General features: G+C 47.6%; 1 protein-coding gene across 10 annotated transcripts in view; it reads left to right on the top strand.

The window, feature by feature from the left end:
• Positions 1-27,265, top strand: part of KDM2B (lysine demethylase 2B) — a 129,886-nt gene that overhangs the window by 64,144 nt on the left and 38,477 nt on the right. For all 10 annotated transcript variants that reach the window (XM_082698315.1, XM_082698316.1, XM_082698308.1 and 7 more), the window contains 2 exons: positions 2,274-2,761; positions 19,774-19,860. In XM_082698315.1, coding sequence (XP_082554441.1) covers positions 2,274-2,761; positions 19,774-19,860 — 575 coding nt within the window. The remainder of the gene's footprint in view (positions 1-2,273; positions 2,762-19,773; positions 19,861-27,265) is intronic.

The following is a 27,265-nucleotide window of genomic DNA, read 5'->3' as shown; positions in this document are numbered from 1 at the left end:
ACCCCCGACGGAGTCACCTTGGTGGCCTCCTAGGTCTCGATGAGGAACCAGTCCCAGGCGTGGTTGCTGAAACAGGATCCCTATGGAACAAAGAATCCTGGTGGTTTTAGTCCTCTGTGGCCACCAGCTAGCTGATCCCACAGCCCCAGTCCTCCCCTGCACCTAGGGATGGGTTTTTGTCTCTATGGGAGCAGGCCCTTGAGGTGCAGCCAGTCTCCAAAACCTGAGACCAAGCTTTGAGCTGGGGGGGAGGAGGGTGGTGACTAGGGTTGGAGACACAAACTTGGCAGAGCTTTGGGTGGTTCTGACAGAGGCAGGAGAGAGCATGGCTGCTGCGGAGTCCTGCCTTACTGCCTTTACTTAAAGGGACATCGCCCCTGAATGGCTCAGTCCTTGAGTCTTGACTCTTGGATACCCAGCTGACTTTGTCTCTAGCTGTGACTCTGAGCACCGAGGAACAATCTGGAAGAACACCCCCAACCCCCTCACCCCTGCCTCTGAGCTCTTCCTGCTGGGGGGTTTCCCGGGGCAGAGTTTGCTGAGACTCATTCACTGCTTCTTTCTAGAAAAACACGATCAGTTTGTCTCCTTTAGGGTCTGCATGGTTTCTCCTGCGATCCCCAGGATTTTTAGATTTTTTTTTTCTCACTGTAAAAAAGCCTTTTTCCCTCCTTCCCTGTCATCCTTAGTGACTCTTAGGGGTTTCAGACTGGGCGTATGATGGAGAGCAAATGTTTCCACTGAGCTCTTTATGGGGAAGTGCTTATTTCCCTCCTAGAAATTCAGTTTTGCCTGGGGAGTCTCTTGTGAGTCTCCAACGTGTCAGATGTGCAATAATCGGGTATTGAGAAGTCCTGAAACCTCACAGCCTGCTCTCTGGAAGCTTCCAGCCTGGTAGGGAATGGGAAATTAGTCTGAAATAATGGGGTGACCCCTGTGGTTGTAGTAGCTTACATATTCCTGTAGGGGCCAGGGGCTTGATTTTGTGGCCGTCCTCACGACCAGAAAACGGAGAGGCGCTTCTCTCATTTGGATATTTAGGGCTGTAGGAGAACGTTCCCGATTCCATTCGCAGGCACAAGAAGAAAGCTTGAGGCAGCGCTGGGGTCATTGAAATTGCTTGTCTGCTTCCCCCACTGCCTCATTGCTTCTCCCGCCAAAGTAAAGTGGCGACATCAGGGCAGTGGCTCATGCATCAAGTACTGGTTGTGTGCCGGGACCGTACTCAGTGAAGTCTTAGCCGATCCTCGCTGCAGGCGTTCCGAGGAAGCATTTTTTTGCCCTATATATCTATATATTTTTAATATTTTATTTATTTGACAGAGAGAAATCATAACTAAGCAGAGAGGCAGGCAGAGAGAGAGGAGGAAGCAGGCTCCCTGTGGAGCAGAGAGCCCGATGTGGGGCTCCATCCCAGGACCCTGGTATCACGACCTGAGCCGAAGGCAGAGGCTTTAACCCACTGAGCCACCCAGGCGCCCTGCCCTATATTTTAAAAAACAGCATTATTGGGATATTGTCCCCATATCATACAATTTAATGTGTAGAACTCAGTGGTTTTTTGCATATTTTCAGAGCTGCGTGACCATCACCAGTCGATTTGGGATCGTTTTCTTTACCCCAGAAAGAAACCTGTACTCTTGTGTTAGATAGAGCCTTCTCTTCCCCAGCCCCAGCCTAGGCGCCCACTAATTTATTTTCTGGCTCTATAGATTTCCCCCTGTTCCGGACATTTCGTGTGACTGGAGTCCTTATGTTATATACGCGTTTTGGGCCTTATTCTTATTTTTTTAAAAAGATGTTTATTTATTTATATGACACAGAGAGAGAGATCACAAGTAGGTAGAGCAGGCTCACAAGTAGGAGAAGCAGGCTCACCGCTGAGCAGAGAGCCCGATGTAGGCAGGGCTGCATCCCAGGACCTTGGGATCGTGACCCAAGCTGAAGGCAGACACCTAACCAACTGAGCCACCCAGGCGCCCCTGGCCTTATTTTTATATGTTGAAAAATAAAATGCCAGGGGTATTCAGAGAGGTAGAGCAACCTGTCTGCGGACACACAGCTGGGAAGAAAGCGAGCTGCGATTTGATCCTATGTCTGGCTGAGCCCAGCCTTTCTAGAGGCGGAGGGAGACATAGACCATGAGAAATGTCCAAAGAAGCTTGATGTCCAGAGTAGAGGGGAGGCATAGTGTGTGGACATTCCAGGGCCTTCCAGCAGGGAGTCTGGGACGTTCATCTCAGTCTTCCCTGTGACCCTTATGCTCCCCGTAGATGCCCTGAGAAAGCCCAGCATAGACGGCTTCTCATCTGATTCCTGGCTGGAGATGGAGGAGGAGTCCTGTGAGCAGCAGCCTCAGGAGGAAGAGAAGGAGGAGGAGGAAGAGGAGGAGGAAGAGGAGGAGGGCGCAGAGAAGGTGCCCAAGCCACCTGCCGATGGACCTCCGTCGCCCTCCAGCACCCCCTCAGAGGACCAGGAGGCCTCCGGGAAGAAGCCCAAAGCACCTGCTCTGCGATTCCTCCAAAGGACTTTGTCTAACGAGTCGGAGGAAAGTGTGAAGTCCACGACGGTGCCCACCGACTACCCCAAGACGCCCACCGGCTCCCCTGCCACGGGGGTCTCCGCCAAGTGGACCCACCTCACTGAGTTTGAGCTGAAGGGCCTGAAAGCGCTGGTGGAGAAACTGGAATCCCTCCCGGAGAACAAGAAGTGTGTCCCCGAGGGCATCGAGGACCCCCAGGCACTCCTGGAGGGTGTGAAGGTGGGCAGGGGGTCGCATCTGGGCCTGGGCAGCTGAGAAGGTCCGGATGGGTTCCCAGGGGCATCTCAGCTCAGGGCAGCTTGGTGCAGACTATCCCGGGGGTATGTCTGTGCACGGAGAGGGGCTTCTGGTCCAAGCAAGCCTGCCTAAGCCTCCGAAGCTGGGGCCGCCGTTGAGAGCTAAAGGGGAAGCTGCCTCTGTGGTTGGCAAGGAGTTCTTCCTCAGCACTTGTGGAAAATCTGAGGCTTTGCTAGCAGTGGGCATTATGGGTAGTGCTGCTGTTAGGTCTGGGGACAGACCTCTCCGTCCTGCTCAGGAAGACTTGCTGTTCTGGGCTGGCTTCCCCTGGGGCACGTACCTGTTTCATAGGAGCAGGTTGTACCTCCTGGTGGTCCACTAGGTGGCCCGCTAAGGTGGGGCACGTAGCCACCTGTGGTTCAGAGGTCTCTAACTAGAGCCTAACTATCGAGCAGTGTTCACGGAGCAGCATCTGGGCTGGCCACGGGGGGAACAGGAAGCAGGAGGGCACAGTCACTGCCCTCAGGCAGCTCACCAGTTATTGGGTGAAAGACACTCATCAGCCACACTGGGTGCCAGGGCTCTGGGACAGTTATGCAGAGGGCATTTGGCTTGGGTTTCAGAGGCTGCATAGGAGTTCTCTAGATGGACAAGGCTGTTACAAGCAGAGTGCAAACGTGCAGTGTGTCTGTTTCCCAGGAAATACATGGAGAGGCCTTCCCCTCTAGTAATTGTCATCATAACATTTGTTGAAAACTCCACTACTGGTCAGGTACCAGCTCTGGGCAATGTACCTGAGTTACCTGCCCTTAACCGACGTGGAAGTAGGTTCAGAGAGGGTAAAGGATATGCCCGAGGTGACAGAGCAGGTCAATGCAGGGAGCTGGGATGAGGACACCGGACCACTGTCAGGTGGCCTGACAAGGGCCACCAACAGAGGGACGCGGCGTACAAAATCATTAATCCCGAGGTATTTTACTTTATTTAGAAGGTGTGCCCTTCTGGATGCTGGGAAGTGAAAAATATCATAATGGGACGGGGAGGGGGGTGCAAATCGCCAGGTAAAAGAACTCTGTGGTGACCATTCCCAGAAAGCCAGTCTTTACTAGCTTTGGGTTCTTTTCATTGACTCTTGACTTTTTTGGAGGTTGATCTCTCTTGAGAGTTCTAGGAAAATGTGCTTATACACACAAAATTTTGCATGCTGGCCCAAGGGGTCTTAGACTTCTGAGCCTGATCTTGGACCACAGGTTCAGAGTGCCTGATCTCATGGCTTGGAGTTTTGTATGTGAAGTTTCCTTTTTTTTTTTTTTTTTTTTTAAGATTTTATTTATTTATTTGACAGAGATTACAAGTAGGCAGAGAGGCAGGCAGAGAGAGAGAGGAGGAAGCAGGCTCCCCGCTGAGCAGAGAGCCTGATGTGGGGCTCAATCCCAGGACCCTGGGAACATGACCTGAGCTGAAGGCAGAGGCTTTAACCCACTGAGCCACCCAGGTGCCCCTGTATGTTAAATCTCCTAAAGGAAACCTTAGAATTCTGTCTTGAGGCTCCTTTTTTCTTCGGAGGTCCTTTAAAGTAAAAACAGGGAGTTTTCATCAATAACAAAACCATTAATAGTATGGGGACCCAACCCAGAATGTTATAAGTGGATTAAAAACACATTCATCTTATAAGGAAGTGTTCTGTGCTGTGGAAAGCTCTTTTTTCCTTTAAAAGCTTCTTTCTGTCTCTGATCTGTTCGTGTGTAGTGTTCCTGGTTCCTGGTTGGTCAGATTTCTTTCTTTTTTGATCAGGTTTCTTTCTGGGGATAGAACTTGGCCCCTCCAGTCTCCCCTAGACCCACCTGATGGGCCCTGAGGCTGGATTCAGCCTAGGCCCGTTGATGGTGTGGAGGAGGGTTGGGGGCGGGAAGCCCAGCCTCCTCCCTCTTGTCCCCACCGTGGGGTTCAGTGGCAGGTTGTGAGAAGGCATTTCAGTGGCTATGTGCTCTCACAGGTGTTTTCCATCTATAAACTCATTTAAACCTCCGGACAACACTTGGTAGTACTTTTATGATCCTCATTTTGCAGATGAGAAAATTGAGGTACGGATAGGTTAAGTGATTTGCGCAATATGTGCTGCTCAATGGGGGAGGCCCTGTGCTCACCCCCTATACCGTACTGCCTTGTTGGGCTGCGATAGAGACATGTTTTCTCTTCTCAGAGACCATCCTACATTTAGGGAGAAAGTAGGAAGGGAGTTGCTTTGGCTTTCTTCATAGAGCAAGCAACAGATCTGGCCTTGGAACAGAGGATGTATATTGGCAGCCCCGGCCAAATCCAGCCTCTAGGCTTTATGTTTAGCCTGTACAGTATTAAACAGATTTTTGTAATTACTTGCCAACATTAAAATATCAAAAGAGGAAAAAAAAAATCCTAGCTATGCTGGCCCATGTTCCCGAGAGGCTACAAGCAGCAGGAAGTGAGTAGTAGCTGACCTCATACACCCCAGTCCTCACCACTCCCTACTGCCTCCCAGAGTGTGTATATATTATTAGACTCACACATCTCTTTTTCTTCTAATCTAGTTCACTTATTAAACTTAGCTATCTTTCTTTCTTCTTTTTCTAAGACCCCAGAAGAGATGATTTATCGTACATGTGTTATATTCAGCCACACAAGAAAACAGAATTAGTCTGGAAAGTCACAGGTCCAGGGCAAAGGGCCCCAAGGGGCTGTTTTGGTATGAGCAAGGTGGGTCTTTCAGCGGTGGTCATTGTGATCAGATGGCAGTTGGGTGTTCTAGGTTCATTGACTCAAGTTCTAGAAAGTAGACATGCTGTCCAATAGTTTGTACTGCGTCAAGGGCCTCTGGCTTTCCTTATTTCTGTTCCTGTGGCTTCTGTGGGTGCCCAAGGCAGAGCTTTACTAGGACCTCTCTGTCTCATCTTTTTCCCTTCAGCCTGCGCGCATTCCCTTCTTTCTCCACTTGGCTGTCATGGCGCGGAGGTTTCCAGAAGATGGCGCTAAGGCCAAGAGAGCCCCAGTTTACCTAGCTTCTAAGAGATGTCTATTCTTGAGCCGTGTCTGGGGAGGTCTTTTGTAGGTAGCTTAAAGACCTTGTAAATTGGGTAGACAGGTCTCCTTAGAGCCCCAGGAGAACTGGAGGGTCTGCTCATGTCTCTAAATGCTGTGTGGCCAGGGGTCTGTGTAGAGGAGGTGGGCCAAATGTCTCTTCTGGAACAAGAGGGCTCTTGGCTGTGCAGCCTGGCCGTGAGGCCCTCATAGTCGAGACCCAAAAGAGAGGTTGAACCCAAGACTGACCTTCAGAGTGAGAGTGTTGTCATAGAGAATGAGCGGCTTTGTCCTGGCTGCCCCTCTGTGCCTTGGCTCTCTCTCCTTAGATATTGGGGTTTTGTTTACACTGTCTGAAAAATAAAACACAGCTCAGGAATGTGGGTCCAGAACAGAAATCTTAGCCAGCGCCTAGTGCTATCACTACCATTGAGTGATTCCTGTTTCTGGTGGGTGGTGGTTCCCCCTTGGTGACTGACCAGTTGTAATCTTTGGTCTGCTTTGTTTATGTATTTGACAGAGAGAAACATAGCGAAAGGGGGAGCACAAGCAGGGGGAGTGGGAGAGGAAGAAGCAGTCTCCCTGATGAGCCACGAGCCTGATGCAGGGCTTGATCCCAGGACCTGGGATCATGACCTGAGCTGAAGGCAGACGCTTATAACTGACTGAGCCATCCAGGTACCCCTGTAATGTACTTTTTAAAAATTGTGGTAAAATGCACATGGCTCCATTTTGCTTTAAAAAAAATTTTTTTTTTGCTTACTCGATCACCACTTTAGAATCATTTTTTAAAAAAGATTTTATTTATTCATTTTTTCAAGAGAATATTAAATAGTTTATTGATTACACATGATAATGGATGATACACAAGCTTTAATCCCATCTATAATTTTATCTGATACCATAATTCAATTTAGATATATTGCATAGGATGTGCCAACAATCATATTAGATTTTATTTATTCATTTTTAACAGAGAGGGAGAGTATAAGGAGGGAGAGCAACAGGCAGAATGAAATGTTGAGGGAGAACCAGGCTCTCAGCTGAGCCAGGAGCCAGATGTGGGTCTCAATCCCAGGACCCCGGGATCATGACCCGAGCCGAAGGCAGACACTTAACTGACTGAGCCACCCAGGTGCACCTGTAATATACTTTTTAAAATTTGTGGTATAATGCACATGACTCCCATTTTGCTTTAAAAAAAAATTTTTTTTTTTTTTGCTCACTAGATCACGACTTTAGAATCTTTTTTTATTTTTAAATATTTTATTTATTCATTTTTAACAGAGAGGGAGACTATAAGCAGGCAGAATGGGAGGGAGAACCAGGCTCTTGGCTGAGCCAGGAGCCAGATGTGGGACTCGATCTTAGGGCCCTGGGACCATGACCTGAGCCAAAGGCAGATGCTTAACCGACTGAGCCACCCAGGGGCCCCTGCTTTTTGTCTTTATAGGTTTACCCACTCTGCATATCTTTTCTCGGTAAAAGCTTTAAGTGTTACATGATCAATGTAAGAAAAATTAAACATTAGAGGCTAAAGGTTAGAAAATGTCCCCTGCCTCAGTCCCCGCCCCCAGAGGTAACCCTGATGTTCATCTGCTGATCATAGTTCTGGAGATTTCCCCTTACCCCACCTATACATAATTTTTAAAAAATTAGATGATTCTGTTTTACAACTTGTTTCTGTCCCTTAAACTTTCTTTTTTGTGTCTTCCTGTAAGTCTGGCTCACTCTTTTCATGGACAGAACTTTTGAAAGTTGAGTTTGTCCTTCTTATGACCCTGTGGTTTCTCCAGGTCCGAGAGAGCTCATTTGTGCCTTGAAAACTTGTCTGCATGTAGATTCAAACCAAAAGGAACACCCCCACTTAATTTATTTTGTGGAAAGAAGGGCCTCTGGTAAAAATCCAACTAAGAAAGTCATTTCCAAGGCTCAGTTGGTTAAGCGTTCGACTCTTCATTTCGGCTCAGCCCGTGATCTCAGCATCATGAGGCTGAGCCCCACGTCTGGCTCCACGCTCGGCGCGGAGTCTGCTTGGAAGTCTCTCTCTCCCTCTCCCTCTGCCCCTCTCCCTCCTTAGTCTCGTATCCTCTCTAAATAAAGAAATAAAATCTTAAAAAAAAAAAAAAAAAGGAAGGAAGAAAGGCATTTCCTTTCCCTGTCTTTGTGAAACCCTTGGGTTTTGGCACTGAGATACCTTCAGTGACTTCCTTCTTTCAAGATACTTCTTCAGCTGCAGGTGCAGGATGTTGGCCGGTACCTAATGGGAAGAGTAAGAAATCAGGAGACGAGACCCTTGAGTCCAATTTTGGTTTCTGTTCTTTGCTGCTTGCGGTGTGGTCGAGTCACTCTGCCTTTTTGTTTACCTGCAGGTGAAATGTGGGTATTGGACTAGCTGTGCTTTATCTTTCTGGGGACCAGTTCTATAGGCCCTTGGCCGTCCTGAAGTTCTTAACCCTGAGAAACCTGAGCGTCTTTCCCATAAAATGGGAGTAATAACAGGGATCTGTGTCACTGGGACCGTGAAGTAATGAACACCGAACACTCCTAGTAAACCCTTGGAGAAAAATTAGATATTCTTAGGTAAACAGTCAAAAGAGACTAGCTGGTTTTGCCCGTCTCCCCAGCGTTCCCAAGCTCTGCCCCCACCTCTCAGCTCCCCTCCATCTGACTTCCAGGTTAATGATCCCCACTGGTGTAAGTTTCTTAGGGCTGCCATAGCAAGGAGGCGCAGACTGGCTTAAAACAACAGAAAGTCACTTTCTCACCGTGCTGGAGGCCGGAAGTCTGAAATCAAGGTTGTGCTTGCTCTGACGGCTGTAGGGATGGAAGGATCCTTCCTTGTCTTCTCTAGCTTCTCGCCGTTGCCAGCAATCTTGGGCATTCCTTGGCTTGTAGCTACATCACTTCAATCTCTCCTCTTTGTTTACATGGTTGTTTGTCTTCCCGATGGGTCATCTTCTCTCACCAGGACAGCGGTCATTGGATTAGGGCCCGCCCTAATCCACCATGACCGGGTCCTAACATGGTTATGTCTGCAAAGGTTCCATTTCCCAGTAAGGTCACATTCTGAGGTTTTGCCCATGAATTTTGAGGGTCGCACTGTTCAACCCAATGCATCATCATCTTTTTTCTCTTCTATCCTGGATTGGGAACAGTGAGGTGGGAGTTGCCCTGGGAGTAGCCATTCCTTCTAGAAGAATCTGTCTACTGGAACTCAGGGAGAGCGCTGTGGCTCCTGATGGGAGGAAAGGAAGACATGTGGCTACTGGGGGGCAGTCCTCATATGGACTGTAGATGACTTGAAAATGCCTGGCAAGGTTGTGAAGGGTTTGGGTCTAAGTGGGTCGTGACCACTGAGATTGGCAGTAGGAGGGTCTTTGTCAGAGAACCCTCCAAGGTGATTCTGCAGTGGTCCTTGTTAATTAAAATAATGCCAGGCTCTCTTTCCCACAGTGCCATGCCCCCCTGGTTGTGAGAGTGTCAGCTGGGGATGAAAATACCAGCTTGCAGCAGACAGCCACCTTTCTTACTGCACAGAATTGTGGGACTCTGGAATTAGGGGGCTGGAAGAGGCCTCGAGGGGCCGTTATTTTCAGGTGTCATATATATATGTATATATATATATATATATATATATATATATACACACACACACACACAATATACAACAATACAACTGTATGTATACAAATGTATGTATATATATATATACAACAATATACATATATAATATACATATATGTATATATCTACATATATATGTATCACCACATATATATACATATATACTATATATATATATATATATATTTAAAGAAAGAAATCAGTTGTATTGTTGTTTCATCAAAGCCCAAACATAAAAGGAAAGAAAATAATCCTAAATGAAGAGTACATTATCCAAATAGTACTCTTTTAAGACCCAAATTTCTGGAGTCAGGCTGACTCCCAGATGCCGTGCATCAGGCAGTCGAATGCTCTTGGGGAAAGTGAAAAAATGGAGAAAGAACATGTGCCTCATCAAATTCAGCGAGGCAAGAGGCATAAAGCCTTACTTAGCACAGGGCCTTTAAGTGCTTGGAACCTTGAGATGATGATGATGATGATGATGATGGTTTCAGACAGTGAAAAATGAAAACAGGTCCGTTTAGGGTCAAGTGTGAGAGTCTGACCCATGACCATGGAAGGTGTGTGTACAACTTTACTCTCAGGGGGCCATCAGCCCAACCCTGGAACACACCTGCTTGTTTAAGCACCGCCCGCCCCGCCGTCTCGCTGTTTTACAGAATAGTGAGGTGTAGGGCCCAGACCTCCAGCACTATTAGCTGTTTAGTTTACTTCTCCCCCACCCCCACCAGCCTGCTTCAGAGGAACCAAGAAGCAGGAAGCCTGGCTTGCTCCCACCCAAAAGATGACCCAGAGCCCAGACAACGGCATAGTCAGGTTCAGGCTGTCCTGCTGGGGGCTGCCTGTCAGACTGAGCCCTGGGTCGGTTGGGCAGTGAGGGGCCGGAGGGTGGATACAAGGATGAATGAAACAGGCCTCTCACCTAGCGAGCTCCGGGCGTGATGGTGGAACAGCCAGGGGTGTTCCCAGTTCTCTGCCTCTCCCACCTCAGGGAACGAAGGAGAACAGCAAAGGGCCAGATACCCGAGTTCTAGACGTCTGGGCAAAGCCTAGACCCCAAAAATGGGTAGGTTAAGCCGTGTCCCTTGGGACTTTTTTTTGGCTTAAAATGAAATGGTGGGCACCTGAATCGCCTCCTTACCCCTTCTCGTTATGTAGCTAAAGGAGCGCTTAGACTGCCCTTCCAACTAAATACACTTTTAAAATTTCTATTTTAAATTTCCCTGTGCTTAGAGCTTTGGAAGTGGTTGAGTTCTGTGAATGGAGGACAGGGCCAAGGTATCCCAGCAGAAGATAGGACAGAGGCCACAAGAGAGCGGCCAACATTTGTGGATCGTTTACTGTGGACCAGGTGCCTCCAGAGCACTGTGATTCTCGCCATGAGCCGGCACAGTGGAGACTGTGGTCTTCCCATTTCATAGATGAGGAAACTGAGACTTCAAGAGGTCTAGCTACAAATTATGTAGCTAACAGGCTTCTAACCACTCTGTGCTCTGGCTAGTGTAAGGTGTTGGCCGCCGTGACAAATGCCTGTGAACTTGGTGGCTTGAAACAGCAGAAACTTACTCTCTTCCAGTCTGCTCTGCCCCCTGGGAAAAAAGCTCTGGTGGGGCGGGGGGGGGGGATGGGGGGGTGGGAGAGCTCTTCCAGCTTCTAGTGATTTCTGGTGTTTCTTGGCCTGTGGCCACGTCACTGCGGTCTCTGCCTCTGTCCTCTCAGGACCTTGTTCCTTGTGTGTCTGTTCAGATTTCCCTCCTCTTTCTCTTACTCAGACACCAGTCACGGAACGCCGAGCGGCACAGTCCGTTAAGGGTCCGACGTGGTTTTGGCTCAGGTCATTATTTCAGGGTTGTGAGATTGAGTCCTGCCTTGGGCTCTGGGCTGAGTGTGGAATCTGCTTGGGATGCTCTCCCTCTCCCTCTACGCCCCTGCTCCCACCGTGCAAGCACATGTGTGCTCTTTTTGTCCAATATATAAATAAGTTTCCTTTTTAAAAAAATAAAGGATCTTATTGTTTTATTATAATATAGCATGATTTTATGAAGATTCTGATAATCAGGATTCCTTAATCTACACAATTACATTGATTTAATTAAATTCTAATTAAATTAGAATTCTTGGTATTCCAATTGATTTACTGATAGCTACAATTCTTCTTTAATGATTCAGATTTAATGATTAATAATCTTTAATGATTTAATAAAATAAAAATTATTTTATTTTATTTTAATTTATTTATTTGACAGACAGAGATCACAAGTAGGTAGAGAGACAGGCAGAGAGAGAGAGAAGGGGAGGCAGGGTCCCCACCGAGCAAAGAGCTCGATGTGGGGCTCGATCCCAGGACCCTGAGATCATGACCTGAGCCGAAGGCGACACTTAACCGACCGAGCCGCTCAGGCATCCCAATAAAGAAATTTTTTTTTTTTTTAAGATTTTATCTATTTGACAGAGAGAGAAAGATGACCAGTAGGCAGAGAGTCAGGCGGGGGTGGGGAGAGGGGGAAGCAGGCTCCCCGCTGAACAGAGAGCCCGATGCGGGACTCCATCCCAGGACCCCGGGATCATGACCTGAACCGAAGGCAGCGGCTTAATCCACTGAGCCACCCAGGTGCCCCCCAAAAAAGAAATCTTAAAAAAACAAAAACAAAACCCCAAAAAATACTAGTTACTGTATTTGGGGCACAACCCTAAAATCCCAGATAATTTCATCTGGATATTCCTTTTTTTTTTTTTTTTTTTTAAAGATTTTATTTATTTATTTGATAGAGAGAGACCACAAGTAGGCAGAGAGGCAGGCAGAGAGAGAGAGGAAGAAGCAGGCTCCCTGCTGAGCAGAGAGCCCGATGCGGGACTCGATCCCAGGACCCTGAGACCATGACCTGAGCCGAAGGCAGTGGCTTAACCCACTGAGCCACCCAGGCGCCCCTCATCTGGATATTCTTAACGAATTACATCTGCAAAGAACCTTTATGCAAATAAGGCCACATTCACAGGTACCAGGGTTTAAGATCTGAACATACCTACTCGAGAGATACAGGTCAGCCCAGTACAGGTGGGTTTTTACAGGCGGTACAAGCTGCCTGTGGCAAGGGGAGGGTGCCTCCGTCTGCTGACCCCAGAGCCGTGGTCTGAGCTGCTCCATGCCTCGGTACCGTCCCTTGACTGTTGGTTTGGTTGATGGTTGGGGATTCTTAATGCCTGCCTCTGTTTTATTATCGTCCGTTATTGTTAACACCCCTCCTTGTGGAGCTGTGGGGCCTGAATCCGTTGTTAGCCAGTTAAACCTGCCGAGAGAGTTGGCCTAACAGGGAGCAGAGAGGCCCAGCACATCTGTTGTCTGTGGTGATCTTGGGGTCAGGTCCCAGCAGAAGGGGCCTGGTGGCCCCAATCTTTCCCTTTTATTTTTTTTTTTGGAAAGATTTTATTTATTTGACAGAGAGAGAGAGATCACAAGTAGGCAGAGAGGCAGGCGGGGGGCTGGGGAGCAGGCTCCCCGCTGAGCAGAGAGCCTGATGCGGGGCTCGATCCCAGGACCCCAAGATCACAACCCGAGCCGAGGGCAGAGGCTCAACCCACTGAGCCACCCAGGCATCCCTCTTTCCCTTTTAGAAAGCCTGGCCTAGGCTCTTCTACTCAGAAGGTTTATGGGTGTAACCCAGAGAGCCCTGGGCTGGTCCCGGCACCCAGGCTTCCTAGTCTCTGTTTCCAAGAGCCCCAGGGAGTGTATAAATAGAGGCAGGACGTGATTCTCTTCAGCACAATTTATTTCGCAGAGAGTCCATCCCCAATTAGAAAAATTTCTTCCTGTAACCTGTCACAAACAAACGAAAATAACTTCTCTGAGGGACGGAACCCCGAGCGCCTCCTGGTGGCCCCCGAGGGCTGTGGAGGGGGACCGTTTCCTGCGGGGAGTGTGTGAGCGAGATACCCACTCCAGGGCCCTTGGGGAAGTCTGTTCATTTTCATTTTTATTTACTTATTTTTACAATGACTTTTTAATGACTTTTTTTCAAAGTAGGCTTCACGCCCAGCTTGGATCGAAGCTTGAACTCATGACCCTGAGATCATGACCTGAACTGAGACCAAGAGTTGGGACTTTTAACTGACGGAGCCACCCAGGCGCACCTTCTATTAATTTTTAATTATTATTTATCGTTACTAATGTATTTATTATTGATAATACTTACAGCTTCAGTAATAGCTTTTTGTAACCAGACATTCCTGAGGCCTCACTTCGCTTGTGAGGTATGGACTCCAGCTCTGATATTGAAATGACAGGAAGTCTTTTTTTTTTTTTTTTTAAGATTTTATTTATTTATTTGACAGAGAGAAATCACAAGTAGATGGAGAGGCAGAGAGAGAGAGAGAGGGAAGCAGGCTCCCTGCTGAGCAGAGAGCCCAATGCAGGACTCGATCCCAGGACCCTGAGATCATGACCTGAGCCGAATGCAGCGGCTTAACCCACTGAACCACCCAGGCGCCCCGAAATGACAGGAAGTCTTGAGACAGTTCAGAAACTCTGGGAGAACCAAGGCGAGTGGACATGATGTTCAGTCTTTCGCAGAGTGGTGTTGGCATGCTGGTGGCCTGTGGCCCGAACTGGCCCACAGATACTGTTTGGCTTATAGTTGTTTTTTTATTTTTGTTTTTGAGGTTTTTTTCATTTTTATTTTTGTTTTTGTTTTAAGTTTTCTGTCAGTTGCCAGCATTTAAGAGATTTCAGATAACACTCTGGATCTTTGATTTCTTCTGAAAAAATCAGAGAGCAGGTGGGGGCTTTCATTCCCACAAGAGGTTAGTCATTTGGAACTGAGTAGCATTTGCCCTCCCTGAATGGGGCCTGTGGCCTCCGGTGTGCCTGAGACCACACCACTCTCTAGGGCTCTAGTCTGTGGATACCTTGCTTTTTTAAAAAAAATATTTTATTTACTTATTTGACAAACCGAGATCACAAGTAGGCAGAGAGGTAGGCAGAGAGAGAGAGGGGGAAGCAGGGTCCCCGCTGAGCGGAGACCCCAATGTGGGGCTCTGTCCCAGGACCCTGAGATCATGACCTGAGCCAAAGGCAGAGGCTTAACCCACTGAGCCACCCAGGCGCCCCGATTCCTTGCATTTTATCTGCTTGGTTCCTGGAAGCATTTGAGTTTGTCGACCCAGCCTGGAGTTTGAGATTGGGGTAAGGGGACAGGAAGTCCCATGGAAGTGATGGGCTCCCCTGCTCCCACCATATGGTGAGATAGATCTGTCTAGATCTATATAAGGTATCTAGATCAGGGGGGTGGGGGGGTGGGAGAGGGTGGCTGAATTATGGACATTGGGGAGGGTATGTGCTATGGTGAGTGCTGTGAAGTGTGTAAACCTGGTGATTCACAGACCAGTACCCCTGGGGCTAATTATACATTATATGTTAATAAAAAATAAAAAAATTTAGAAAGATATCTAGATATAGATATCTGTGAATTGAAAGGTTTTGCTTAAGCATAGAGCTTCTTCCTGGGGGGTGGGGAATATATATATATATATATATATAATTTTTATGCTGTTTTGGGGGGTAGGGAAACATTGTTAGAATAAACAACAGAAAATCCTGGTGTATTGTAGAAATTCATATGACTTTCATATGGACTGTTAGGAACCATGAAATGTCAACAGAATTTTGTGCTTGTGCAGGCTCTCACTGGGCACACGTGCACCTTCCCTCCGTGATGGGGACAAAGTTTCAAGAATGTTTTGTAGAGTCAGTGGTTGAATGAGTTCTCTGTTTTGTAAGGAGTAGGCGAGGATGACTTGCTTCTGTATTTGTTCATCAGATGGTGAATGTGAGCTCAGATTGTCTCCTGGTTTTTCAATAATGGGGTATAGGTCAGCACCAGAGTTTGCTGGAATGGTTTCCTAAGGCTTTATCACCCGACGTTACTACCTGGGCTTGTAGTTAGATGGACCTGGTCAGTGTCAGGTTCGGTCACCTTCCAGCTGTGTGACCTTGGGCACGTCACTTAACCCCTCTGAACTTTAGTTTCTGCTTCTGGGGAGAAAGGAGATTCAGCCATATCCCACGGAGAGGATTAGTCCAGAGCAAGCATGAATGCTCCTAAGAAGAGTAGTAAAATCACATCTCACTTCACAGAGGAAAGTCAAGGGTAGATATTAGTGTTCTAAGCTGTGGCTTCCTCAAGATCATACAGTCTGCAAGGTACAGAACTTGAAGCCATGTCTTCTGACTCTGGGACCAGTGTTGTCACAGGCATAAAAGTAATAGCTTAAGTTGTGAGAGATTATTTCTCCCGTGTGCACTTTCTAGAACCTCTGAGTCCAGTCCTTAGGGATTACTTTGCCCCACTGTCTCCTCCCTTTTTAAAAAGAAATTGTGGTAGGTGTGGGGTGCCTGGCTGGCTCATTTGAAAGAGCATGTGACTCTTGATCTTGAGGTCATGAGTTCCAGCCCCACGTTGGGTGTAGAGACTATGTAAACAAAAAGAAAACCCTTAAAAAAATTAAAAATTGTGGTAAATCATACATCACATAAAATTTATCATTTTAACCATTTTTAAGTTCCCATTCAAAGACATGAAGTACGTTAACAGTGTTTTGCAGCATTAAGGCATGAAGTACGTTTACAGTGTTTTGCAGCATTTTTTTTTAAAGACTATTTATTTGACAGACAGAGATCACAAGTAGGGCAGAGAGAGAGGAGGAAGCAGGCTCCTTGCGGAGCAGAGAGCCCGATGCGGGGCTCGATCCCAGGACCCTGGGATCATGACCTGAGCCGAAGGCAGAGGCTTTAACCCACTGAGCCACCCAGGCGCCCCTGTTTTGCAGCATTAAACAACTCCCTGCTTTTCCCTCCCAGAGCCCTGGCAGCCCCCACTCTGTTTTATGCTTGTATGAACCTGACAGCTTTAGGGAGCTCATGTAAGAGGAATCACATGCTAGTTGTACCTGACTCAACAGAATGTCCTCCAGGTTCATCCATATTATAGCAATGTCATGATTTCCATCCTTTTTTGAGCTGAGTAATATTCTGTCACGTGAATAGACCTCATATTATCTATCCATCCATCCACTGAGTTGTTTCCAATTGTCCTTTGGCTGTTGGGAGTCATGCTGCTAAGGAATGTGGCCCCCTCTCTTCTTGAGGGATAGGTTGAGTATGACCGTGGTTGGAGCACAGGTTGTGGAATTTGGGGGTCCCTACCTCTTCCTGGCTGAGTGGTCTTAGACCGTTCCCTCACCCCCTACACCCCAGTCGTCTCTTCTGGAAATGATGGCAGTCCATCTCACAATGTGTTTAAGAGCGTTGGATGAGAGAGTAGATATGGCGTATTTATTACGGTGCCCAGCCCAGAGCTAACACTCAATATATCCTACCCTTGTACATTCGTTCAACAAAATACATGGTGCCTGCTTCCTGATGGTTCCATTTCCCCCCCACACCTAGCCTGTCCCACCCATCCCAAGTGGCAGACCAAGTGGGAATGACCCACTTGGGTCCATGTACTAATGGGTACAATGTCTGGGGTCCGTTTTTTTTTTTTTTTTAAGATTTTATTTATTTATTTGACAGAGAGAGATGCAGTGAGAAGGAACATAAGCAGGGGGAGTGGGAGAGGGAGAAGCAGGCTTCCTGCAGAGCAGGGAGCCCGACGTCTGGCTCCATCCCAGGACCCTGGGATAATGACCTGAGCTAAAGGCAGATGCCTAACGACTGAGCCACCCAGGCACCCCTCTGGGGTCCATTTAATTCAAAACCAAAACTGCTAAAAAAAAAAAAATTTTTTTTTTTGGTCTACTTTTTATCATCATTGGGAAATGGCAGTTCTAAACAATGTCAGTGGTGAAGCACTCCTCCTCCCCCCACACATGGATCGTTCCCCCTGCCCATATCCCCAGCCTTCGATAGCCTCTTTCATGCCCCACGTGTAGCCCACAACTGAAGCTGAATCATGCTTGTGTTCTTGGTTCGTTTCTGTCGTATTTCTTGTTAAATATGCGGCATGCATGTTAGGAAAATTGGCAGCCTACTAATTCTGTTCTCCTTTATGGTGGCTGTTACTGCTGTCTGATTGGCATTTGAGAGGGTGCCTGGGTGGCTCAGTCGGTTGAGCATCTAACTCTTGATCTCAGCTCAGTTCTTGATCTTGGGATCATGAGTTCAAGCCCCATGTTGAGCTCTACCCTGGGTGCGGAACCTATTTTTAAAAAATTGCTTTTTATGATAGGATTTTATGTCTCAGAATGGTGTTAGGGGCGCCTGGGTGGCTCAGTGGTTTGGGCTGCTGCCTTCGGCTCGGGTCATGATCTCAGGGTCCTGGGATCGAGCCCCGCATTGGGCTCTCTGCTCCGCAGGAAGCCTGCTTCCCTCTCTCTCTCTCTCTCTCTCTCTCTCTCTGCCTGCCTCTCTGCCTACTTGTGATCTCTGTCTGTCAAATAAATAAATAAAATCTTTTTAAAAAATTAAAAAAAAAAAAAGAATGGTGTTAGATTGACAGGAAAATTCTGCAGATAATACACAGTTTCCACTCCCCGCCCCCCACAGTCTCCCCTAGGATTAACATGGTATATTAGTGGAGCACATTGGTTACAATTAAACCAACATTGATACATTATTGCTAACTAAAGTCTAGAGTTTATTCACACTTCCTTAGTTTTTAACCGAGTGTGTATTTGGGGATCCCACCCAAGAGAGCACTAGCACTACCTCTGAATTTGTCATTTCTCCTTTTCTCCTCTTGGCTGTGACGTTTCTCAGACTTTGTTTGTTTGTTTTGTTTTGTTGAGCTTGACGGATTTGAGGATACTGGTCAGGGATTTTGTAGAAAGTCCCTCTTTGGGGATTTGTGGCTTTACTTATTTATTTTTAAAGTTATTTACTGGAGGCTTACTGTAGGTTAGTCATTGTGCGAAGCTTGGGATATAGCAGTGAAATGAAGACATCTATAAACGGCGTTTATAAATCAGCGACATTGATGTTAGACTTGGAGAGAGCTGTGTGGGCTGAGGATTGAACCCAGACAGCGCCAAGTTTGACCCTTGATCACCGTCCTGTTTGCCACCTCCCATGGGCAGAGGAGAGTTCCACAGGTGGATCCAGTGTAGTAAGCACATCTTGAAATATCTGGCAACCGTGGAATGATAAGAAAGCTAAGACAATAGAACAAAATAGAAGTGAGTTGCTTTCATTTCCGGTGAATAGATTAGGGAAAGTGAGTTTAAGTAATCTTTACCTATATTTCTCTTTTGATCTCTTCTGCTCCTTCTGGTAAGTTCTACTATGCAGCTTTCTCTGCTTTTAAATGTCCCTGTAGGAATGTTTTTGCACAATGCAGACACCCATGGTCAAGGGCAGAATAGGCCAGTGGCAGATCTGTCTGTCCCTAAATGCTCTTTCATGGCATGTTGTGGGTGTATCCAAAAAAACCACATGTGAAGTGGTCATGGGGTGGGAAGTCTGGTGCTGGAGAGTGGGGTTCAGGGGCTCTGCCCTCCTGGTCTAGAGCAGCACCCAAGCCCTTTGAGTCTTTCTGAGCCTTGACTGCCTCACCTCTAACTTAGGGGTAATTCGTTGGAGTGGAATCTTACACCTGGTTGAGGTTCTAAGGCCAAAATCTGGTGGAATCAGCATTACCCTTGGAAAGCCTTCAGTCCACCCACAAAGATATGAACACCGTTGCCCATGGGGGAGACCCCTGCACAACCCGGGGGTATGTCTGTCACAGCCCACTTTTTGGTCAGATGGCTCCATCCTTGGTCACACCAGATTAAGGATCTACTTGTGTTTGTGGCCCCTGTTGGAATAAACAGTGACATGTCTTTACGCACCAGGATTAGAATACACATGGCTTGCTGGCTCATGGAAGAAAAGAGGTCTCACAGGTGTCAAGACCTCATGGTTGGCTTTGTTTTTCATTACCCTGCATATGTATTTAAGTTTATGTACATTAGAGCCTCTCAATGCCCTGGTCAGCCCAGTCCAAGGGCTGTTGGTAGAGACTGAATGAGATCGTGGGTGTGAGGACCCATGGTGCTCTAGACAAATGTTTGAAGTTGACAGATGTTTAAATATGATCAGTGAGCGATACAGTCATGGGAGTCATAGGGAGGCGCGTGATTTGCTATTTAAACATTTTGGGGGGAATGCGGGATACTGCATGTCTTCTGGCCTCTGAGGAGCCCTGGTGACTTGGTTTCTACTAAGTGTGAAGGTGTTTGTTGACTCAGTAGAGGGCTTTTTTGGGTTGGGTACAGTCTTCGCCCCCTTCAGGAACCTCCCCTCTACTCCGGGCTAATATGACTCCTTTGTTTGGCCACAGAATGTCTTGAAGGAGCATGCGGATGACGACCCCAGTCTGGCCATCACTGGGGTCCCTGTAGTCACTTGGCCAAAGAAGACGCCAAAGGTAAGACGCAGATCACCTGCAGCTGGGAGACCACTCCCACTGCCTTTCGCATCTCCTGTAAGATGACTGTCGGCAGCTTTTCACTGGGGACTCCTGGCAGAGGGCACCCCAATGAAGATGAATGGTTTTGGTGATTTGTCTATTGCAAGTTTTTGTTTTTTGAAAGCAACGATTTTCCCTAAGCTGTGGAAACTGCAGGCAGTGCCCCCTGGTGGTCATTCAGAAAACTGTAGGGGAGCGATGCCTCCTCACCTTTCCCTATCTTAGGTGTGAGTTCTTTCTCTTCTTCCTTCTCTCCTTTCTTTTTTTTCTCCTTCTCTTTTTCCTCCAGGTGCTTCAGGGGCTGTTTCCTCTCTTTTGAAAGTAACTTTTTTCTCTTTTATTTTTCTTTTCCTCTTTTAATTTTCCCCATTAATTTTGATTGAGCCTGGAAAAGTCTAATCAAATAGGAAAGGACAAAGACCCTAGGGAGAATGATAGTAACCATAGAATGATAGGGGACTTACCAGAAGCAAGTTGCTTTCCCTCGTCATCTGCATCCCTTAATCTTCTTTAGACGCCAGCAACCCTGTGGGGCAGACACTCGGGACTCTCATTTTACAGATGAGGAAACAGAGGTTTACAAAGGTCAAGTCACTTGTGAGGGCACTTGGCAGAGCCGAGTGTGGGATGATCAGTCTGCGTGACAGCAGAGACCAGGCTGTTACCCAGTGTCCATCTCAAAGTCCGGAGAAATCCAGTAAGATTTTGGTGTGCCTTCTTCCAAAGACCGTGCTAGGGTGGGACGTGTATGTATCAAACCTGTCTGTCCACACTCAGACCTACCACTTTCTTGAGCAAGTTCTAGAAACGTCCTGAACCTTGCTTTCCTCATCTGTAAAAAGGGGTTATGCCAGCAACTCCTTCAAATGGTTGTTGGGACGACTAGATGAGATAGTGCATTATTGAATTTGTTTCTGGTTAATTGTAAAGAACAAAAAACAGAGCAATGCATGCAAGTTCTTAGGACAAGGACTGACCAGTAGTTAGTGCTCTTTAAACGTTGTGACTTAAGTGGCCTCTCGACTGATGGGTATTTTTTCTGATTTTTTTTTTCCTGTTATAAGAGACATATAGAGGAACTTTCTAGATCTGTGCTGTTTCAAATGGTAGTTGCTGGTTATATGGCTGTTGAGCACTTGAAATATGGCAAGCCCAAACAAGATGTGCTCTAAGTGTAAAATACACAATAGATTTCAAAGACTTAAGTGCAAAGAAGAACACTGTAAAATTACTCATTCATTTATTTTTTTATGTTGATTGCTTGTTGAAATTAGGGTTGCCAGATTTTAAAAAGAATGCCTATTTAACTGAATATCACATAAACAACAGGTAAAACTTTTAAGTATAAGTATAGCCCACATACCACATGGGATATACCTATGCTGGAAAAGAGTATTCATTGTTCATCTGAAATTTAACTGGATTTCCTGTATTTTTTTCTTTTTAATATGATGTTAGTCACCATTCAGTACATCATTAGTTTTATATGTAGTGTTCCAAGATTCATTGTTTGGATGTCCTGTATTTTTATTTGCTACCTCTGGCAACTCTAGTGGAAATTATAATATTTTGGATATATTGGTTAGACAAAATGAGTTTTTAATATTAATTTCATCTTTTTCTTTTTGCCTCTTTAAATGTGGCTACAAAAAAGTGTAAAAGTACATGCATGACTTTATATTTTTGTTGGGCAGTGATGTTCTAGATTATTCCTTCCACCTTTGTTTGATTATCTTCTTAGGGTATATTCCTAAATGTGGAACTGCTGGGGAAATGGGTCCCTCTTCCTTGCAGGTAAAATCTAATTCTCTTTGAAGCTTAGTAGGAATTTAGGTGATAGGAGAAGTGAAAAAGGATTGGCCCTCCTAGCCCCTGCCTTTGGTTTCCAGATCCGTGGAAGTGTATAGGGTTTTAATGTTCACTTTCTCCTCCATGGGCACTAAATGCATTTGGCATTTCTGAGCCCACAAACTGCTTGCAGACCTAGCACCTTGCAACAATGCCTCGAGGCCCCACAGCTGCCCTGAACCCAAAGAGGAAACCGTGGCTTTGCCTCACTGCCTGCTTCCCTCCCAGCTGAGGAATTGCTCCGGGGGAGGGATTAGGGTTCGCAGAACATGGGCTTTTCAAAAAACAAACTTGCCACTACCCTATGTAATCCCAAAATCCATGGATGGGTCCAGATGAGCTTCTCAGGGGGAAGTCACTTCAGGACTGCTAAGGTGTCCTGTCCTCCGTGGTGGAGACCCTCCAGTTTACTCCTGAGAGGCTGATCGGCATTTTAAAAAGCAAAAAAGACCACACCTCTACTCCTTTCCTCTACAGGGCTGGAAGCAGGAAGCAGGTTGGGGGCGGCGGGTGGGGGGAGCCCTTACCGAAGGCTTTCTTGGAGGATCAGTGTGTGTCTATACACGCACTTGTGTCTACAAGTGAAGGGTGGAGAGAGAGCATTTGCTATTTGACAGTACTTTGGGGGGTACCACTGTGGGTCTTATAATGAAACAAACATAACATGCTTACCGTACAGTTCTCCCACTTAAAGTGTACAACTCACTTTTTGGTAAATCCAGTATATTCAGAGAGAGACGCAACTATCCCACAATCTAATTTTAGAACATTTTCCTACCCTCTGAAGGAGATCCCATCAGCTGTCAGTCCCCCAACCTCCACCCTCAGATCTTCCCCTCCCCCAGGCCCTGGCAACCACTAATCTCTCCATCTCTGTGGCTTTGCGAGCTCTGGACATTTCATGTAAATGGAATTATCCGATATGTGACCTTTAGTGATTGGCTTCTTGCACTTAGTATAATATTTTTAAGCTTCACCCACGTGGTCACTTCTGTCAGGACTTCCTTCCTTTTTATGGCTGAATAGTATTCCATTATGCTTGTCTACCGTGCTTGGTTTATCCATTCACCGGTTACAGGACATTTGGGCTGTTCCCACCATTTGGCTGTCGTGGGTAATAATGCTGTGAACATGCATGCACACGTTTTTACATGGCACAGGTTTTCATGTCTCTTGAGCAGGTGCCTTGAGCACTGACTGATCCCACAGTAACGCTGTGTTTAACTGTGTGAGGAACCGCCAGACTATTTTCCAGAGCGGCTGCGCCCTTTTGCATTCCCACCAGCAACGTGCGAGCCTTTCAGTTTACCCACAGCTTCGCCAATGCGTATTATCTTTTTGTTGAGAGCCCTTTTTCTTTTCAATTTACTTTATGATTTCTCAAACTCACTGGAAGCTTCTCGTAGGAGTTTGCAAGGGCTGCCCTCACAGAGAGCTGCACTCCGTGTGCGTGGTTCAGAGGGCAGAAGTTCATTTTCCCACAGGTCTGGAGGCCAGAAGTCTGAGAACAAGATGTCAGTTGGCAGGATATATGTCTTCTGGGGACCGTCTCCTGGACTTGTGGATAGTTGGTGTCTCTGTATTGTCACATGGTCTGACCTCCTGGGCGTCTGTGTCCTAATCTCAGAAGACACCAGTCCCGCTGAATCAGGACCCACCCTAGCTTTAACTCCGTTACTTCTGGAAAGACTTTATCTCCAGGTGCCCACATTCTGAGGTCCTGGGGAGGGTCAGGGCTTCCATGTGAGAATCTGGTGGTGGTCCGGGAGGCAGGAGGGGCGGCGGTGGGGAACACCATTCAGCTCTTAGCATTTATCATACATGATTTCAGAGCCACAAAATGATGTCAGTAATATAATAACGAATACCGTGGACCCCCACTCAGCTCTAGAAATAAATGACCACCAGTGCCATCCAAAGCCGACTGGGCATTCCACCTGGATGTATGCACCCCTCTTTATTTATTTATTTATTTTTAAAGATTTTGTTTATTTATTTGACAGACAGAGATCACAAGTAGGCAGAGAGGCAGGTAGAGAGAGGAGGAAGCAGGCTCCCTGTGGAGCAGAGAGCCCGATGCGGGGCTCCATCCCAGGACCCTGAGATCATGACCCGAGCCGAAGGCAGAGGCTTTAACCCCCCCAGGCACCCCTGCACCCATCTTCAGATGCCTTCTTTCCATTGTATTTGATCCTCCCAGCGAGGCTGGGAGGCACAGATAGTGTTACCTCCATGGGTGCGGCTGAGAGGGGGGACCCAGAGAGGGACGCTGGTACGCCCTGGGCCCTGCAGCTTGTGAATCTGCGGTGTTGGTCCCCAGATCTGGGCAACTCAGGGAAATGTGGCAGAGGGGAGGGGGAGGGGGAGGGGAGCCGCGCGGCTCTAGGGCTGCGTTTCCCGGCTGGTGGGGTTAAAAAGTTAACAGGAAAAGGAGAAGTGAGTGAACGACTGACTGCCTGGGCCGCCGGGGTCTCGTCGTTCCCAGGTCTGCAGTCGCCGGCTCCCAATTTGATGCAGGCTGGGTTGAAAGATCAAGGGTGCTCGTTGAGGCTGTCAGGATGCGAGGTAGGGAGCGGCATTGGGTCTGGGTCAGGTTACTTAACAAGTAATTAATGCTAAATGATGATTAGCAAGAAATGCTTTGATCTCCCACCTTGCCTCCCGGAGAACAAAGTCCTTTTCTGGAACTGATTAGGTGCGGGGAGGTCATTTCTGATGCCGCGTCTCTCAAAGATGCTACTGAACCTCCGTCCATCGTCATTGATTGGCTGTTTCCACCAGCGGTGATGGATTTGTTTTGATCCGTCTACACTTCTTTTATGACCAGGTGGCAGGATTTGGGGGGCCTGTCTGTGACCTTAGAACCAAGCCAAGGGGAACTGAACTTATTTGAGGCCCGACCTCTGACCTCAGCCTTATTAAGCAAGCCAACCTTCTGCTCCCCAGCCAGACACTTCTACCCAGCTAGCTTGCTGGGTCATTCACAGAGAGGGAAACTGAGGAAGGAGAGGAGACGGGGCACAGCCTTCTGGAGGGTGAGCCCGTGGATATGTCCTGCTTCGTCTTTTTTTTTTTTTTAAAGATTTTATTTATTTATTTGTCAGAGAGGGAGAGACTGAGCATAAACAGGGGAGCAGCAGGCAGAGGGAGAAGCAGGCTCCCCACTGAGCAGGAAGCCCGATGTGGGACTTGATCCCAGGACCCCGGGGTCATGACCTGAGCCGAAGGCAGATGCTTAACCAACGGAGCCACCCAGGCACCCCTACATTTTGCTTCTTATTCTTTTTTTTTTTTTTTAAAGATTTTATTTATTTATTTGACAGAGAGAGATGACAAGTAGGCAGAGAGGCAGGCAGAGAGAGAGAGGAGGAAGCAGGCTTCCCGCTGAGCAGAGAGCCTGATGTGGGACTCTATCCCAGGACCCTGAGATCATGACCTGAGCCGAAGGCAGCGGCCTAACCCACTGAGCCACCCAGGCGCCCCCTGCTGCTTATTCTTAATCCATTATCTCAAGAGGCCAAACCGGGCTGCCACTTGAAATTCAACTGGCAGTTTTTCTGGACGATAGGAGCAGAGGCTAGAGTAGGTATGAACAAGTGCCCAGATAGGGGACATGGGACAGCCCTTTTCAGTTATAGGACTGGCTTCCTTACGGGTACATTATGGGGCCACACAGGAACCAGGGCAGGAAATCACACACACACACACACACACACACACACACACACACCTGATGTCTTATTACCCCTGATTCTACTTTGTTTCTCTTCCTCTTCCTCTGTAGTTGGTCATTGAGATCTGGGAAGCCTGAGAAGTGTGGGGTCCCCCTGGAGTGACACACAGGCTTTACCTGAAGGCGAGGCCCATAATTCGGTAAAAAGAGGCCCGTGTACTTCCTGTTCTTTCTCTGCCCTGCTTTCAACTCCTGTCACCCCTGCAGTAATGAAGTTGGGGAGGAGGAGGAGGAGGAGGAGGATGAAGATAAGGAAGGCCTTTTATTGTTGTCACATCAGGGCCAGGTAGTTTCCCAGAAAGGCTTCTAAGGAGAGCCAGTCCTCAGGCTAGCTGCATCAGCGTCACCTGGGGAACTTGGTCAAAAAACAAAAAAAAAGAAAAAACAAACAACCAGCTTCCTGGGCCTGGCCTGGGGCGCTAAGATTCTGGAGGTTTGGGGTGGGGCCTGAGAACCTACCCTTTCTTAACACTTTGCAGGTAATTCTCATGCAGGACTAGGGGGGGCTCTGGGGCCAGGGGCCTCTGGGGATTAAACCCTGGCTTTGCCCCAAACTAGCCCTGTGGTTGTGGACAAGTCTGAGCCTCAGTTTACTCATCTGTAACAAAGGACTCATAATGCCCTTCCTGCAGAATTGCTGTGAGATGCGGACTGTAGGCCATTGGTCAGGGATACCTGTTGTCATTTTTTGTAATTGTGACTTAGAGGTCAATGGTGACCCTGCGTCTGCCCTCCCAGAAGGTTCGTGATGCTCCCTGTAGAAATAGAGGACACAGGAGGAAGGGCCTGGAGCGGGGGAGGGGAGTGAATAGTTTAGACATTTCCCATGTTTCCGTGATTGTTGGCTGGTGCAGCAGCTCCATCTCAAGCAAAGACCTTAGTGGCTTCATCTCCCCAAAGTAGTCGTGGCTATGCCGAAGTCCTTTAGGAAAGGGCTTCTCCCGTGTCCGTTCCTTACTCCCCCGAAGGGAGAAGCCCTAGGCACTGTGGGTGACTGTTGCCTTAGACTATGGCGTCAAGGGTTTGAAGCTGCTGAGGCTACAGGGGAGGGGGAGGGGGGGTCCAGTCCTTCCAGCTTCCTGAGAGCAGGACAAATCCAGGGGAGGGCAGCTTCCAAGATTGGGCATGTGTAATGCTCAGGGAAGGAGGGGGCCAGCCGTGGGAGCTCCAGCACCAGCAGAGCAAAGGAAGGCAAGAGAAGCAAGTGGATGGTGGAGAGGACACAGTGAGAGGAACCAAGGGAAAAACAATCTGGGGCCCCCGTCTGGAATCCTCGGGGTTTTCCTCGGTGACTGCTGAGTCATTTGTGAAGTCCAGCACGTTCTCAGGAGGGCAGCAAAAACCTGTGATCAAAGAATACCCACAAACGTGGCCTTCTTACTCTGAAGAATGTTGTATACAGCAGCAACAAGCAGAAAAATCCAACTGGAAGAAAATCATCGAAGGTGAAGGGGGAAGCTGGGACCCAGGGGTCTGGACCAGTTTTTGCGAGCTCCAATTCCAGATTTGTTAGTGGCCGAACCCGAGTGACGTGGTCCCTGTGGGTGAGCTGGATGACAAGGATCCCATCGGAGCCCTCCCTTTTTGGTGGAGTGAACCCAAGCCAGACAGTCGAAGTTGCTAGAGAAACACCACACATGAGATGTAGGCAGGACAGAACTGTGGCTTTAGCTGCTGGCTTTTAGTAGCCAAGAGTCCTGTCTTCTTGCTGTGTCTTCACATTTTTTCTCTGCCGTATACGTGTCTGTGTCCAAATTTCCTTTCTTTTTTTTTTTTAGATTT

Source organism: Mustela nivalis (genome assembly GCF_964662115.1).
Source record: "Mustela nivalis genome assembly, chromosome: 14".
In the NCBI taxonomy this organism is placed as follows: domain Eukaryota; kingdom Metazoa; phylum Chordata; class Mammalia; order Carnivora; family Mustelidae; genus Mustela; species Mustela nivalis.
This window is presented reverse-complemented; position numbering and strand designations above follow the sequence as displayed.